Here is a 17,450-nt window from a genome sequence, read left to right on the forward strand (position 1 = left end):
GGGGATACACAGCTGCAAGGCAAAGTGTCTCAGAAAGTATTTAACATATGTTACAAAAGCACTCTAATCGTCAATGAACACGCTGGTTCATATTTCAGTGGTGAAATTCAAAGCAGAGGGGTGGAGTGAGTCATATTTGGGGAGTTGTGACAAACGTGACTTGAGTATGACACGCGCTTTGGAAAGAAAGATGCATCCACATCTCGAGCTATTGATGCAGCGGCTGCCATGGCAACGAGCCCTTGAATAAAGGCTATGTGGATCATTATGGGGTGACTCACACATAACACCAGGCTGGTCTCATTACCTAAACTATCTATAAGTTAATACATGCTCATCAAACGCACACATGCACACAAACACTCACAGTACTGTATGTACTGTACAGACATGCTCACAAAAACAATTTTTGGACAGCGTTTGTGCACACACATTTCATCACTCACTATTCCGCCTGTGTTCATGCACACATGCTGTATACATCAACACTCACGCTATTCTGCTCAATAGTTTTCTCTCTGGAATTAATCCGAGCCAGTCTTTATGCATTATGGATTTAGATTAAATATGTAAACAGGCTTCTCCACCAGGAACTAGGATGATCCAAGCTTTCTAGACAGGCTACGTAGGTAAATTATTGATGCCTTCCTCAGTCGGTTTTGGGGATATCTATGGTACATTTTCCGCTTGATAACTGCGCAGTAGCGGGTTTCATTAGACCCCCTGCAAGCACACAGAAGTGGCTTTACCCAGCTCCCCCTGTGTGGTTCGGAAAGATTGTGATTTGGCTGTTTCTCCATCATGGGGCTTCTATTTTAGAAAGCCACAGGGCTTCAGGTCAATCCGGCTGCCTGTTCTTCTGTCAGATGTCGTGCTTCTTTTTGTGCCCTCTCAGGAGTCCTCTGCACAGGGACAGAAGTCAGGGAGGAGCCACCCAGGATTACATGTTCAGTATTTGAGTGTGTGTGTGTGTGTGTGTGATTGTGAGTGTTGTTGTGCCTGTTGCTATACATATGAACCGGAGTGCACATGGTTGTTAAGTGCAGATTCAAGGTCTGTTTGTGTATTTCAGTTGCATTTTTGACCAGTGAAAGACAGAGAACGTGACCGTTTTAATTTATGGTGTCTCTTAGCGCCTCTCTTCTGTGGCTCACTGGAAACTGAATGTCAAACAAATGGTTTTATCTCGCTGTTTCACTCTGTCCCTCTATGTCCTCTCTCTGTCTATTGCCTTAGCCTCCAGTTTTTACTTTCCCAAGCATCTTTCCCCCTGATTTTACCCCCTCTTCTTTTAAAAGATAGATTTGGTATTGCACTATAAAGTTGGGGGACTTGCCAGGCAGAAAAGAGATCTTCCCAGCCTGATAAACTCCTTTTAAACTTTTGAAACTCCACACTCCAGTTTGTAAAGCAGCTCTATGTTAAAAATGTGCTGATACCAATATATAATATATATAAAAAAAAATATTTATTGGCCAATATTAATTCATACATACATAAAAAAATGTTTTTATAAGGATCCCTTTAATTTTAAAGTACTGAGAGTTGAGAATTAAACTTCTGCTCTCTGGTGGACAAACTATATAATGGAGGCACTGTTTCTAAATTACTTCAAACACATATTTTGCATTTCTTCACTGCAATTTCTTGTCGCATATCACCCGTCACATACGCAAAAAGATGTATCTGCGATAAGCTAATATCCGCAGATATGTATCTGTCCAGCCCGTTTATCTTTCAGGCTCTACTCCAAACCCAAGCCGAGGCGTCTGGGTGATGTCACTTGAGTTATTTACTCAAACTTGACAAGGCTCATTCAAAACCACAGAAGGCATTACACAAATGTTTTCCAAGGCTGTTTTGTGCTCCCCATGATGAGTAAACTGATCTTTTTATGTGTAAAATTGGAGGACTACCCGTTTTAAGCAAGCGAAATTTGGCAGAAGAAGAAGCTTTGTACTTGTAACCTGCTTAAACTGCTACTGTTGAGTCCTGCATGCTCACAGTCTATTGTGGCTGAAGTACTGCTACATAACTGCCCTCACTTCAGTGAAAGAGAGATGGAGATGCTTTATCTCTCTTTGCACTTTCATTACTGTGAAAATGTCAAAAAGGAGTCGCACATTTCACTCTGAAAGTCATAGCAAGATGCTGCTGGGTGGTTTGTGTCTTTCTGCTGTGTTTTAAATGACTGCACTGAGGCAAGGTCCCAGTGAAACAGAGAGGGTCTTTAAAAACATTGTAACTTTTCAATTCACTCACCTGCTGTGACCTCGTTAGCAGTTAAACTTTGATTTGAATTAAACTCTTGAGTGTATCTGCCCCACCAGCACATCACGATGTTCTGTGTGTCAACAACTGCAAATTAAATTAGTCTACCGCTGGAAAAAAGTAATCTCAGAGGATGAATAAAAAAATCTGTTTGTCTGCTTTAGTTTGTATAAGTGGGTGTTAGAAGTTGAAGTGTGTATTTGAATATGATTTTAAGCACCGGTATCTGCAGGAAGTGCTTAGTTTTTAAGGTCAAACATGACACAAAGAGGAGCATGTTCATGTGGGCCAATGACTAGAGATGGTAGGTCTGTGGTTTCTGTACTCTAGACTGGGCAACCTGACCTCAGATGGTTTTGGGGTATGACAAGGGGCCAGTGTGTATACTTTGCGTGTCTCTGCATCAGTAAACTGGTGTAAGCAGGTCAATTGACTCTTTTCCTCTAAACCTTTTAAATGTTGTATGAAAGTCAATTATTGGTTTGAGCTGTTCAGTAGCTTCTGCTGCAAATGTGAACTTATCAGTTGTTGATTAGCAGTCTCCAGAGTGCTGCATGTAGTACTCGTGTCATATGCATTTTTCAGCACTGACCCTCTGTAGTCATATATAATATTCTTCTAATTTAGAGGAAGCTAATGCAAGCAAACATCTCAAATAACTAGACCTAGTTCTTGACTAATGTGCCCTATTTTCTGTCTTTTTCCTCTCCTGTTTTCCCTCATGTCTCCCTCCATCCCCTCCTTCTCTTTACTCCTGTCCTGCAGGTTTGGATGAGCTACCTCCAGTAGTAGTGACAGAGGTGTGAGGCAGCGAGACTCACACCATCCACCCAACCACCCCACCCCCACCCACCGTCAGCCATGCCTCCGCCGGCAGACATCGTCAAGGTGGCCATTGAGTGGCCGGGGGCCTTCCCCAAGCTCATGGAGATAGACCAGGTAGGTGTCTGCCCACAACAAAGACACATTACTGCCCTTTTAAATCCACAGTGACCAAATGTTTTGTCTGTGTGACCCCTTGCACATTTAAACACCATGAACAAGGTGCATCTGAACACAGTACTGTACAGTAATCCGTTGTTGTGTATACACTGAATGTAGTTCAAATGTGTGGGATGTGTGTGTGTCTGGAGAGGGTGGGCGGATGTGATCATGATGCTTCTTTACATAGTTCCTAACAATTATGCTAATTACCCAAAGGAAGGGCCTTAATTAAAGGTGTTTAACAGGCAACACAGCCTGACAGCTTTGACATAACTTTAAAGACATAAGGCTGAATGTGATGGCAGAGGCCTAAATCTAACACCACATGAAACAAGCTACGTCAGCTGTCCCAAATTTAGGTTTGTAGAATTCAATTTTTAGAAGGTTTTCAAGAAAAGTGACCAAGAAACATTATTTAATGTGAATCGCTCACGTCAGGCCGATGCCCGATCTGTTAAGGTCACTATCAGGGCAGAAACAATCGATCTGATATGTGCATATAGGTTGAGTTTCGACAGCTGGCCCCATTTTGGATCCATTTCCCAGGTTGACAAAATAAGATTAGCTCAGAGGCTAACAAATCTCATATAGAACCTTTTATCTCTCACATTTTCTTCATTGGCAAAGGACAATGTACAAAACATTCAGGTAGCAGGCTTCTGGTTTTAAGCTTGCCTTGACCGCCGCTTTCGACAGTTAAAATGACACAGGTGGAAGATTATATCAGCTGATTAAAGTTAACTCTGTAATGGTTAAGTGAGCTTTGTTTGGCTGTGGTCTGGTTAAGGAGCTTTCTGCAAGCCGTTGTCTGCACTCAGCCAAAGATCATTTGTGAGTGAAAGGACACATCACTCTGTAACACCTCTGTACAGCCGCAGGTGTGTTATTGTAGTGGTCTCCTTTTTCTGGAGAACTGATCTAACTAATGGCGTTTTCAGGAGAATCTCCCAGTTAAGCTTTTATGGATATCTTATTGATGTTTTGCACTTTTTGAATTTAACAGTTCTGACTCTGCATCTCCAGTATTTGAAGCAAGTAATGCGTAAAAAATAAGACATAAAAGTAAGTTGGCTACACCTGTTATACACCTGTTGTACAGTGGAATGATGCATATTTAATCAACAGTTCATATATTCAGGTGCTCATCTCATTGTCATTGTAGTTGTAACTACAGGTTGTGAACATTAATTAGGCAACCCCTGAAGACTGAAGTGTTTTAGTGCAGATTACAGATCGAAACTGAATCTGAGTTTTAGTTTTTTAAATGTTTTTTGTTGTTTAGAAGTGCTAAACGCTGAAAGTAGATTCGAATTGATGAGACATTTGATACTGGATTTGGATTTGTTAAAATGCTATCAAACCTCATTTTCAACAATACTAGTGTGATTTGTGATGAAACTAATGCAATTTCTAGTGTTAAATCATTATGCTGATCAGTGGCTTCTAAGGGAGCATGTGTGCCAGCGCACGGCTCAAACACGAATCCACAGATAAAGACTGTGCTGTAGATGACATGCTAATGAAATAATTAGTGCAAACAATAACTACCTCATGTGTGGGGGAACGACATGTTTACTGTTACGTTGTTTGATTACACACACAAAATGACCTGTTCTGTGTGTGTGTGTGTGTGTGTGTGTATGACTCACGCATGGGCTAATGATTGTATAAGCTACGAGTCACCGTGGCAACTGAAGCCACGATTGGCCTTCTCAACGGATGAACCGTTGAATGAAACATTGAACTACAGACTACATGTGCTTCTGGGTTTGCCATGAGGTCCTTTAAGCACTTACGTGTAGATTTAGAGATGTAGTTTTTCTGTTTAATGACCTGTTATCAGCAGGGCTCTTGCAATCTGAATTGTAAAACGTCTTTAGGTCTTTCTTTCGTCTCTACCTCTTGAAGCCACCTCTCCTCCTCCCCTTCCTCCGCTTTTCTGTAATTCTCTTATCTCTCTGTCATCGTTCTCTTGTTCCTCCTATCAGTTGCCTCCTCCTGCTTTTCCTTCTTTGCTTTCTCTCCTGTTCGTTCCCCCTCTCACTCCTCCTCCCCGTCTTTTGTTGTAACTGTGAAACTTGCGCTGTGCCTCCTCCTCTCTTGTCCTCCACCATCAGCCCCCACCTCTTCCTCCTCCCTCTGCATCTCCTCTGTACAATAGGCCCTGCAGCAGCATATGGCTGTCTGAGTCATGCGATGGGGAGTGGGCATCAGCTGCTCGCTTTCTTGAGACCCAGAGAACGTGTGTATGGCTTTGTGTGTGTGTGTGTGTGTGTGTGTGTGTGTGTGTGTGTGTGTGTGTGTGCGTGTGCGTGTGCGTGCATGGATGCAAATGTGTGTGTATTTTTTGTTTGTTTACGTGGGTACAATTCACTGCGTAAGTGAAATTGTGTGTGGGTGTATTTGTGTGGCAACATGCATACTTGTTACTATTCATGCGTGTGTGTGTGTGCGTGTGTGTGTGCTTATGACAGCTCTGTGTATGTGTGTATTTGTATGGGGATTCATGCTCTTATTTCTCATTTCTGTCTTTGTGTTGTGTGTGTGTTTGTGTGTGCTCCTCTGCAGTGTGAGTGTGTTTAGGTACATCTGCGTCTGTTTATGTGTCTGTGTGTGTTTGCATAAATCACACTGTGGTTTCTGTATCTCTCCAAATATCTTCAATGCCCCTCAGGCACAAAAGTCCAACATTTGTGTTGGAATGCTGGGGAATTGGTACAAGTGCAGACAATTATAATAAGCGTTTTATTGTTATTATTTGTCAGAAATGCAATAGAGAACAGGGCGGAGGATAAGATGAATAAGCAAGATCATTTAAGTCAAACTGAAGGGAAACAACGTGATGATGGTCTATTGTCAGGCAGCAGGGATGTTTTATCATTTAGGGTTAGGGTTAGGGACACTTTAAGAGCTGTATTTTATACAGTATGATGTGAGGCAGTAAAAAACGAAAAATAGATTTTATGTTAAAAACTATTTTGATGGTTAAAGAAATATCTTTGTCATGCCGGGCAGTTACATGACCAAAACACTTTAAACCTGCATTATATTATTTTTGTGGCCACTTGGGGGCAGCAGTGTGATTATATTATGTAGATTACCATGTAGGAATAATAATATAATAATATGATAATTTATTATTTATAAATTGCAAATTTTCGAAGCATTTCTCAGCTGATGAGCTGTCCATTTGTTGATATACACTAGTACCCTAGTGCGACGGAGAATCACCAGTAACAAACTAGCTGTGTTACTGCTGCAGCTGAATGTGGTAGTTAATTCAGACAGGGACAAAATGTGTAAGAAACCCAAAATAAGAATTAATTAATACATTTTATGGCCTCTTAGAGGAGATTTGAGGGCATTCATAATGACACTATAATAGCAGCAAAATTAGAATGTTTAACAAGTGGAAAAAGATGCAATAAAATGTGTCTGTGTGTGTAATAATAGTTTAAAATGTCTGCAACAAAAGTAAAGACAGAGCTGCTGTCAGACGTCGGTCCTGGCTGGTGAAGTCTGCTTGTTGTGTAACTGAATGACCTCGGAAAGAAAGAGATTAAGTGCACTTGTTATCCTCCCAGTTAGATTGGAGAGTGTTGTGTCCAATAACAAGAGCTCAAGAGCCGACAGATGGTATAGAATCGCTAAACATCAGATTTAATAAAGTATATGATGTTTTATTACACTGTCAATTATAGCTTTGCTTTTCAAATCTATGCCAAGGTGAATACTGCTCATGTACCAGGTGTGACACCTTCAATAGTACTCCTTAAAGGGCTATAGTAGCACAGTGGAGTGGAGCTAATGGTAAGTGAGAGGAAGGGATAACTGGGGAAACATTTAACACTAATTTATTTGTAGATTTAAACTTTTCCAAAAATGCAACCGAACCAGTCCAAATGAATTATAAACTAAAAACCGTGTGTGATAATATTAATAATTTAAATCTATGTAAAACAAACTAAATATCTTTTGAGGTTCAATTCAAAAGTACGGGACCATCTCAAAAGACACAAACTCATTTTTAAAAAATTAGTCAGGCAAAGAAAAACATTTGCATGCACATCTGTAGCACTCAATCAAATACCTGATCACACATTAACTGTTGGAGAATACAACTTGATAGAACAGTGCATATAAAAATGGCCTCAAAAGATGAAAGGTTTGCACTAGTAGTACAGAAGCTACATTTAAACGTACAGTATTTATTATATTTACAATCTTTCCTTATTAATAATACAATTCAAAACTGGAAAAGGCTTTGATCATGTGTGAGAGAGGGAATCGCTCTAAGCAATGCACAAGTGGTTTAATGTCTTTTGAAATATTGCAAACCTTTGCTATTTCTTTGATAATTGAGCATATTAATAGTTTGCTCATAAAAAAAGCTACAGAACATTTACAGTATAAACTTGGATTATTCAAGTAGTACTCATGCTCTTGCATGTTTAGTAAAGCATATTTTTGCATACAAAATATATTGTATATTATTATTATATTCTATCAATATTTCATCGTCAGAGGAGGATCCTATTTATATTTTCTACAGGACATACTGATACATTGTTTTTGTTTAGTCTAAAATTCAGTTGCAGGTAACATTAAAAAGGTCCTAAAATTGTTGTTTTAAACCTACAGATATCTTCTTGTAGTATGGAGTACTTTTGGACATTGGTGTGTGTGTTCCCTGTAGTCTGGCAGTACACTGTAAGACCCAGAGAGCCTGAGGATGACAGCAGTGGCGAGCAAGCAGATATTAAGCTAATACTGACTGGCATTGTGCACACACACTCTCTTATACTTTTGTCACCTCATCCCCCCCATATGTATTTTGCTGGCTTTTAATTTCCCTTCAATCCCTCTTCCTCTCTGTTCAACAACCACTCTCCTGCTCTCTCACTATTATCATCTCTCTCCCACAGCCCGTGTTTGCTTTTGTTTTCCCTTCATCTTATTCAATTTGCTTATTTCTCACTTTTTTATCTTCTGATGTCCCTTTTGTTCACATAACATCCCACATCTTCTTCTGTCACCTCTCTGCCTTTCTTTCCCTGTCATGTATGCCCACCATCCTGCCGGCATTATCTTCTCTCTGTAAGTCTCCGTCACTACGGCTTGTTCTCTTGGAAGCCGCCTCTCTCGCTGCTCAGGTGAAACCCCAGTGAAGCAACAGTACAGTCGTATCATCCACAAGGCTCCGCACATTGTGACTGAAGGGTTATTCTGACTTTCAGTCTTGAGTATGGGGCAAACTCAAGCAAGGAACCGATACTAAAACAAACTTCTCAATGCCTCAGTTGTGAATGAGGGGCTTTGCCTAAATAAAATATAATTACAGACAATTATAAGTGTCTTGATTTAGACACTTAAAAAGACTTCAAACAGAAAGCCTGCATTATTATTCTTTTATCAATATTCCCTGATCTAAGTCAAGTCTAACTTTAATAATTTGATAATATGTTTTCATATAATGTCACTGCTTTATAGCTTTTTCATATATAATAATAATCAATGAAATGGGGCAACAGACATGGTCAGTGGTCCCACATCAGCACTTGGACAGTTAAATACAGCCTCCTGTAATATACAGTGAAATAATTGCAGCTCACTCTGAGTTGACTGTTGTTTCAGGAATTCAAGCTCGGACTGTGAACTAAATGTAGTTTTTTCTTTCTCCACAGAAAAAGCCTCTCTCAGCCATCATTAAAGAAGTGTGTGAGGGGTAAGTCTGCATTAGCGTTTTTAATGTGTGTCTGTGCACAAATGCATTCCTATACATTTTGAAATAATTCTCCTAGGGCTTCTTGTAAAAGCCCCCTCTCTCTATATATATATATATATATATATATATATATCTCCAAACTTAAATCCAATTAGCTATTATTTTACACAAGATGTAAAATCTTTAATACCAATTATGCAATGTTTTTTTTTCTCTCCATCAATGGCTTTTAGGTGGTCCTTGGGGAACCATGAAAACTTTGCTCTGCAGATTGCTGACGCCACAAATTTCTACATCACAGAAAAGGTTTGGTTATCAGTTTTTAACTCCCGGCAGCAGCATCCAAGGTAAAAAATATGTGCTCTCTAACTTCTTTTGTCTCGGTAAATCTCCACAGAACCGCAATGACATTAAGAACGGCTCAATCCTGCGCTTGACCACCTCTCCTGTAAGTTTTCTTTTATTATCCCAAGGCATTTTTTGTCTCTCATATACATACAGTATGTGTGTCTTTTTTCCCTCTCACACTGATGCATCCTCCTCCTCCTCCTCCCCTCTGTCCACTCTAGTACCAGACAGCAGTCCAGCTTCATGAACGGATCCAGTCGTCCAGCATGGATGCCAAGCTGGAGGCTCTGAAGGACCTGGCCAACGCGTCCCGCGACATCACCTTCGCCCAAGAGTTCATCAACCTGGACGGCATCTCCCTGCTCACTCAGATGGTGGAGAGCGGGACTGAGTAAGTCAACTGTACCTCCATCTCTTTTGCCGTTTTGATTTTTTTTCCGTCGCGGCAGTGTTTTTACCCCTCACAGGCAATTTCTCATTCCTCTTAGTGGGACGAATTTGATAGGGAAGGGTTCGAAGAATATAGATTCTCAGGTTTCCTTTACTCAGCTCATGATTATAGAGTATAATCTGATCCAGCCAAAATGTAAAACTTCATATTAAAACAAGGTAAAGTGCTGCATCTTTTTGTCGGGTCAAATTCAAACAAAGCCAGAGCTTCAAATATTTAATTTGTAGCTACAGATTGTTTAATTATTTTTGTACCTATGCCTGATGTGACAAACTGGGCATTTGCCATTCTAACCTGACTGATGCACATTGTGGATTTGGGCAATGAATATCTAGAGTATCCCACCTACACAGGTCTGAGGTCAGTGAAAATCCATTGGGTCTTTGGAGTTGCACTGTGCATTCTGATTGGTTAATTTCAAAGCAACTGACTGACTTGTTCTCAGTTCTTAACACGACTCAAACCATTGCATTAAGCTGGATTTATGCTTTTGCATCAGGTGTTATGGCTGGCTCACTGAAGATGCCTTTGGTGTGGGAACTGATTGTAGTTCAGCGTACTTTAGGATTTCATAGCACCACTGCAACACCAGATGGATGATGTGAAATTCATTATATACAGAAGTAATCTGTTGACGTTCTTTCACTACCTTGGTGATAGTGTGGCAAGCAAAGGGGGTACAGTGGAAATAAATGATATATATCAAAATATGTCTTGCCTTCCTTATCAACAACAGCTGCCAGCATTAGAAAGTAGTAAGATAAAAACACAACTAGCCTGACCTGACCAATCACAGTTCCTTCCATGTCTCCATGTAGTATCTCTGTGGTTGCACAGTTAAATGTTTGAGGAGGTCAGCTCTCAGGTTGAGCCTACAGCAGAGCTACAGAGGCTACCCGGATAGGATCCACAGCCAGGCCGTAACCCCACCAACACTCTCTAAAGCTGTCATCCAGGTGTGTCACTGCTGAAAAGGGAAGAACTGGCTTGTGAAGAGCATGCTCAGGAGCTGCTGTTCACCTTTGTTGACCATGATAGTGATATTACAGAAGAAGAACTCTGCACTGGTTTCTGACTGTTCAGCAGATCCAAAAACTCACTGTGTGTGTGCACGTGTGTGTGTGTATGTGTGTGTGTTGGGGATGGAGGGCCCTGGAGACCGTCTCAACTGAAGGTTAAAGCCAGGACATTTTATGCTGAGGTGGAATTTCTCAGCCGTGATGCCAGTGGGAGGTGTGTGTGTGCCAGTAGCGTACTGTGTGAGTGCAAGGCTCCGGCCAGAGTAAAACCCCAGAGGAAAGTTACTGTAGGAGTGTGCACACACACACACACACACGCACACATGCGAGCAGACACACGGTGCAAACTTGCAGGGAGGGCAGCAGCAGCCAGCCGTCTGAGACTCTCTCGTTTTCTGCCTCATGCAACTCTCATTATTCATCCCTTTTACCCTGCAAGAGAAAAGATAGATTTAAGAATTGTTTGCTTGCATAAGGAGTTGGTATCAGACACAGTCATGTTGTAAACGCATGCTCACACAAGGTCAAATATGCTCGTACTACTCTTACAGTAAAAGCCCCTGCACCTGATTGTTTTGTATATACAGTGCATAAAGGGTCACAGTCCGGTCAGATATTTAATGTCTTCTCCTTGGCAGAAACCACTCGATGATCTCTTATTTCTGGGTATGAGACAGCAGCGCCTCGCTTTCACTATTTGACAGGAAATCAGTAAAGCTCTCTTCTCTTTTTTGCATATAATGTTCAAATTAGCAAATATTTGACACTGATCTTATTGCAAGGAGCCATCACAGCAGCACCGATGTTGACTCCACTCTGCTTCTTGCTCTTTCGCTGAATGTGTTTTTATGTAAATTACCATCACATCGGTTATCCAGTGCCTGAGAGTGTAAAAGTGGCCTCTGCATGCGTTTGTGTGAGCGATGGAGAGGGAGCAAGTGGCTCTGCTGCATTTCCATTTCAACAGAAGGAGCTTATGAAACACAGACACGCAGATAGGTATCAGTGTCTGACACACTCACACAAACACACACTCATTAGTGTGCTTGCCAACCAACTTGGTGAACTGTAATTATTCAAGAGGCTCAGTGCTGAAGACTCTCGAGTGCAGAACGGTGATGAGATCTAATGCTTCTGCCAGAGATGTTGTACTGTGTTCACATGGAAATCAGTTGGCCGTCTGCTGCTGTTGCCCACACGAGCTCTACGAGTCAAAGGCGGATGTTGCCCTCTGCTGACTAAAGCACTGAACAGCTGATTTTTAATGTGCTTTGACACAGCCTGTGTTCAGAATGTACAGTGCAACTTCAACCAGCTCATGAAGAGGTGTTATTGCTTTCAAAAGGGTTTTAGTTGTTGTTTTAAAGGTTCAGTTCACACAAATAAAAAAATGATTTTCTCACTCACCTCTAGTGATATCAAGCCATGCAGACAGTTCTGGCCCTGGTTTAATGTATCTGTCTCTAAGAGTTCTGCTGCCACCCCGATACAATGGGGGGGAATGTAATTTTGTTTAGAAAATTCACTGAAAAATCACATTTAAAAAATCAGCCGAGTTTCCTTGTTACTGGCTGTCAAGTGTTTATGTTGGGACTCATTTTTACTGAAGAAGTAGTTCCTATGAAAACAGTCTGGACTACACAGAGTAACAGGGACACAGATTCTGAAAAGACAAACCACTGCTTGAGATTCATTTGTGTGTAATTTGCTGCAGCATTTCATTTATAATGCATTATGTATGTTGATATTAGGATGTGCGGTATGCAGCACAAATGTAACACAGGTTACAGCACATACAAAGAAACAGAGTAGAGGGTTTTGTTCTCTTTTTGGTACATGTGGTACCAAAGTTTTTTTCACCAGTGAACCCGTCGCTCAAGATGTTTGAGGTTTGAAAACTTGATTTTTCTCCATCTTTTCTTGTTAAATGAAAGTGTTGTTTGATCTTTGTCTTCTCTACCAAAGCTTGCTGTGTGACAGGAAGGTTGGCAGCAAACTGTGTCTGCTTCTAATGTCTAAGTAGGTTTACTGGTTAAAGGTTAAAGGTGTGTATTTTGAATGAAATATTGTCATTTAATTTCTGTTTGCTTGTGTTTGAATTTACACAGGAAGAAAAAAAATCTGATTTGTAATAGATTGGACTTGGCTGGAGTCTCTTCTTTCAGGGACAGTTACGCTTGAACTTGTCACCAGATTGTGATGTGTGGTGTTCTCTTCTCTGTGTTGGCTAATACTAAAAGGTTTGGTTGTTTGTTTCCCACCTTTGACACCAAAGTTTCTCAAATCTTTGCAGGCGCTATCAGAAACTACAGAAGATTATGAAGCCCTGGTAAGCCCCTCCCCTTTCCCCCCCGGCCGGATAACGTCATTGGCTCTGTGCTCTACCTAACCTACTGACAGAGTCTGCATGATTAAGACTCTGGCCCCCAGTGCCTTATGGGAACTTATATATATGTATAACAGCCACTTTAAGGCTTTCATTTTGAAATCAGTGTCACACTTAGATTTTTTGCATGTGGTTTTGGGCAACAGACTGAGGCGACTTTCTAATTCTTCAACACAGACTGAAAGAAGGCCAAGATTTATCTCCTAATGAATAAAACCTAATGAAATAAGAAATCTATTAAAACCAATGCATTTTTGGAATCAAATGTGTAGGACAGCTACATGAATTATGACTTCTGGTACAAGTCGGTGCTTACCCTGAAATAAATCTTGGTGTTCTTTACAAAATGGTGCAGCTCAGGGTGAGGGGATTGTCTGTGGGCTCGCCGTGAGCAGCTACTTTTCTTACTTTCTCTTCAATATTATTAGCCAATAGCCTCTATCACCACTGGAACATCATCCATCCATCAACAAGGTTTCCTTTTACTCTATGTCTAAAATAATCAGTAAGATTTCATGTAGCATTGTGTAGTTAACTACAGTGTGTCATCTTAATGCCCAGTACCATCTGCAAAAACCTTTTCGTCCTTCAGCTGTGGGTTACTAATTGTCCATCTGACTGTTCACTAATCACCTACCATGCAGCAACTCTGACCCATGATGCTCTCTGTTGATCCACTGTCTATGTAGGAATGTGTGTGTCCTGAAAGCCTATATTTCTACTTTCTTATCAATTTGATGGTGAATGCCACTCTGCCGTGATCAAACTCTGCAAACTAACTTTGAAATTCATGACGACATATAGAACTGCATCAGCACATCATTACTTAGTTTTTCTCAGAAAGAGTTTAGATTTTAAGATAGATGTCTTGGTTATAGCTCCACATGTTTGTACATTTTCATGTCACCTATCTTGATACAATGCAACTAGAGCAGCAAAAACAATGTTGCATAAAGGATGAACAAACAAGGTGGTTCTGCAATGCCAGTCTTAAGCAGTAGAGGTCAGTATCGTAAAATCTATTGGTGAAGCCACAACACATTTGAAAGCTTACTGTACAGTTTTGTAAGACAAAATAACAGAAATAACTTCAAAATGTCTTGTCTACCGTGACTAATGTGCAGGTTAAAACTTATATACCTATATTTTATTTTTATTCTAAATTTCTCATTAAGTACTTCCAGCAGTAATATGTCTTGGATATAACAGCTGTTTAATGTGTTCCCTGCTTTGGCCTCCTGTGACTCTTGCGGTGTGATTTATTTCTCATGATGTTTGTGTAACTGCATGACGTCACTCTATTAAGTAGCTTTCTGGTCCTGACTGAGCACCGCACTATGCTGCCCGGCTCCCGCTGGCCTTCTGACGGCCCCTGCTGTTTCTCGAAGGCCAGTCTGTCTGCTCTGCATCGCAAACCTCTTTCCCATTTCTTCCTCTCTCACTGTCTCTGTTTTTTCTTTATGTCTCTTTCCAGCAAGCCTGGATGCAGCTTTGAACTTATGTTCTTCTGTCCCCTCTCCTCCCCTCCGCCACCTCTCTCTCTCTGTCTCTGCTGACCGCTCATTCCTCGATATGTTCCAAGCCATCTGGGCTTTGCCGCTATACACTGGTCCAAGCCATCTGCTAGAGAGAAGTTTCCTATGGTCTATGTGTGTCTCTGTGTGTGTGTGTTGTCTTGTAGTTTTGGCGACCTGCTGTCCTTCACTCTGACGGCCTTCGTGGAGCTGATGGACCACGGCATTGTCTCCTGGGACACTTTCTCTGTGGCCTTCATCAAGAAGGTCAGCCAAGAAGTGTCTCATTTATCAGGGCAGGGATTTATTTATCATTTATCAGGAAGAGGGACGTGCATTTATAAGGCTGCACTTGCTGGAAAAGTTTTGATTCAACAGTCACATAATGGCTTTGAGGGCCTCTGATGAATACAATGTTGGTTCACTTCTTTGCAAACAGTACTTTGGTCAGGAGAACGTATATCATTTGTAGGAGATATAGCATAATTAGCTGTTCTGCATAGAAAATGTAACTAATTAAAAGTACAGATTTATATATATTTTTTAGCTGTCCTTCATTACCTTTTAGTATTCTAAGTCTTTAATGCATTAAATGTCTGAATTATTGAGTGTTTTCTGCAGAGTCCGTCATCTCTCCCGCTCTGTCCCCCCCGCAGATTGCCAGCTATGTGAACAAGTCGGCCATGGACACAGCAGTGCTGCAGCGGTCCCTGGCCATCCTGGAGTCCATGGTGCTCAATAGTCAGGATCTTTACCACAAGGTGGCGCAAGAGATCACCATTGGACAGCTAATCCCACATCTTCAGGGGTAAGTGGATCAGTAGACTGTATGTATGAAACCAACACTTACACTGTGATAAATGCATTTCAAACCACATGGATAGACGATGATAAACAACTTATTTGTATAGTTAACATTCTTGTTTGTGTTATTTTCCAATTCCAGGACTGATCAAGACATTCAGACCTACACCATTGCTGTCATCAATGCTCTCTTCCTCAAAGCTCCCGAGGAGAAGAGACAGGTGAGGCTGCAGAGTGCACACACAGCACTTTCACACTGTACTGTCCATCACTTTCATGATGCAGTGAGCTTTACATGGTACATTCACATGTTATCACATCAGCAGTTTTGTAACCGTGTACCATGTGTGTATTTTTGTGTCACAAGATGTGTCATGTGTCTCCATGTATAGCGTAACAGTAAAATCTAGTAGTGATTTAAGCGTAAAAACCCAACAAAGCCCCTCATTCCCTACTCGTGACATTCTTGCTCAACCATGTTCTCATTTCTCCCCTCATCTCTCTTCCTCTCTCTCTCACCTGTGGCTAATCACATGATCTCTCGTATCGGCACCATGGGGTCCAGCTGATGTGCTGTGACATTAATAATAAATGATGCTAACCCACAGCTTTTCTCCTATGCAGCACACAAAGTTGAAGACACGCTATGCAGAAATAAGCTTCACCACTGCATACAGACTGTCGCACACTCAGATGTTGCAGTGCTTCTTTTGCTGAGGCCAAATTTGCAGATGTTGGCAATTTGTCAAGGGTCTGCTCATATCCTGTGGTTGGTGGGCAGCAATATAAAGCAACTTTATTGGCTTGTTTTAGGTTTAAGTGAACAATGTCTCCTTTTGCAGGCATGTGTGGTAATATAAGTTTATAGCAGACAGTTTCATCTCTGCAGAGAGACAGTTTTTATAATGTGATGTTCTGGGACCTGTTCATCGTGTCAGGTTCTTTTTATACGCAGATCGACACATTTTAAAACATGCGAGGGGCTAATGAAGGATTTTGGTTCTCAGTGTGTGTGTGTGTGTGTGTTAAAGCACAGATGACAGTGTGTGTGTTTCTATGAGTGTGGTAAGGACTCCACCATCAGTAAAGCTGTTAATATGGCCCCCCAGTCTCTCACCATTCTGCTGACTCCATTGCCTCCCCCCCACAAGCTGCACCACTGACAGACTCTTTTTTTTTTTCTACATTCACTCACTCACTCACCCTCTCTGTCTCTCTGTCTCTAACTTTGTTTCCTCACTGCACACGATATGGTAGTTTGATGAGCACATTGTGGACATCCTAAATTGTCCCCTGACAGTAAGTGCACCCTTGATTAGCACACTTTGTAGTTTGCACTGTAGACGACATCAGCTAGTGCATTTAATATCCCTTTTTAAGATTAAGTTCTTTTTTTGGGATGGCTTTCTTATGTCGCTGCATACTTTGCAGTGTGCTGTGGCAATTTTTGGTTTATTTTCCCTGCATTCATTTCTCATTATAACATAGAAAACCCTAAAAAGAAATGTATTTTATTTGTTGGTATGTGGTTGTGTCTCATCTTTATCTTTCTCACTCTCTCTGCTCTTCCTATGTTCTGTCTCTCTCTCTATCTGTATTTCTCCCTCTGTAGGAGATGGCCCACATTCTTGCCCAGAAGCAGCTGCGCTCCATCATTCTCAGTGTAAGTCGAACCCTGCCCCTCCCCTCTTCACCTCTCCAGTGTCTGCCTCTGTCTCTGTCTTTTTTTATCTCCCTTTATCTCTGTTCAGGTTTATGTCTCTATACTGGAGTAATATCAGAAAGGAAAATGACACCTGCCACTTCTGCCTCGGTCTCATGTCACTGGTTATTATCTAATGTTCTTACTTTCTCACACCTGTTCCCTTTTCTCTCTTTCATCCTCTCCCTTGTGTTAAATCTCATTTCTCCCTCTCCTGTTCCCTCATCTGACTTATGCTTTCTAATC

At 41.1% G+C, this 17,450-nt stretch overlaps 1 protein-coding gene across 2 annotated transcripts in view; it reads left to right on the plus strand.

The window, feature by feature from the left end:
• elmo1 (engulfment and cell motility 1 (ced-12 homolog, C. elegans)) overlaps positions 1-17,450 on the plus strand; it is a 98,315-nt gene that overhangs the window by 29,959 nt on the left and 50,906 nt on the right. Inside the window, exons 2-12 of one of the 2 annotated variants that reach the window (XM_070921262.1) lie at positions 3,037-3,210; positions 8,940-8,980; positions 9,214-9,286; positions 9,378-9,428; positions 9,550-9,719; positions 13,092-13,127; positions 14,866-14,965; positions 15,355-15,506; positions 15,645-15,723; positions 16,760-16,801; positions 17,115-17,165. In XM_070921262.1, coding sequence (XP_070777363.1) covers positions 3,133-3,210; positions 8,940-8,980; positions 9,214-9,286; positions 9,378-9,428; positions 9,550-9,719; positions 13,092-13,127; positions 14,866-14,965; positions 15,355-15,506; positions 15,645-15,723; positions 16,760-16,801; positions 17,115-17,165 — 873 coding nt within the window. In that variant the 5' untranslated portion in view covers positions 3,037-3,132. The remainder of the gene's footprint in view (positions 1-3,036; positions 3,211-8,939; positions 8,981-9,213; positions 9,287-9,377; positions 9,429-9,549; positions 9,720-13,091; positions 13,128-14,865; positions 14,966-15,354; positions 15,507-15,644; positions 15,724-16,759; positions 16,802-17,114; positions 17,166-17,450) is intronic. The other variant, XM_070921263.1, reaches the window with a different exon arrangement.

The sequence above is a fragment of the Enoplosus armatus genome, chromosome 16 (assembly GCF_043641665.1).
Source record: "Enoplosus armatus isolate fEnoArm2 chromosome 16, fEnoArm2.hap1, whole genome shotgun sequence".
Classification (NCBI taxonomy): Eukaryota; Metazoa; Chordata; class Actinopteri; order Centrarchiformes; family Enoplosidae; genus Enoplosus; species Enoplosus armatus.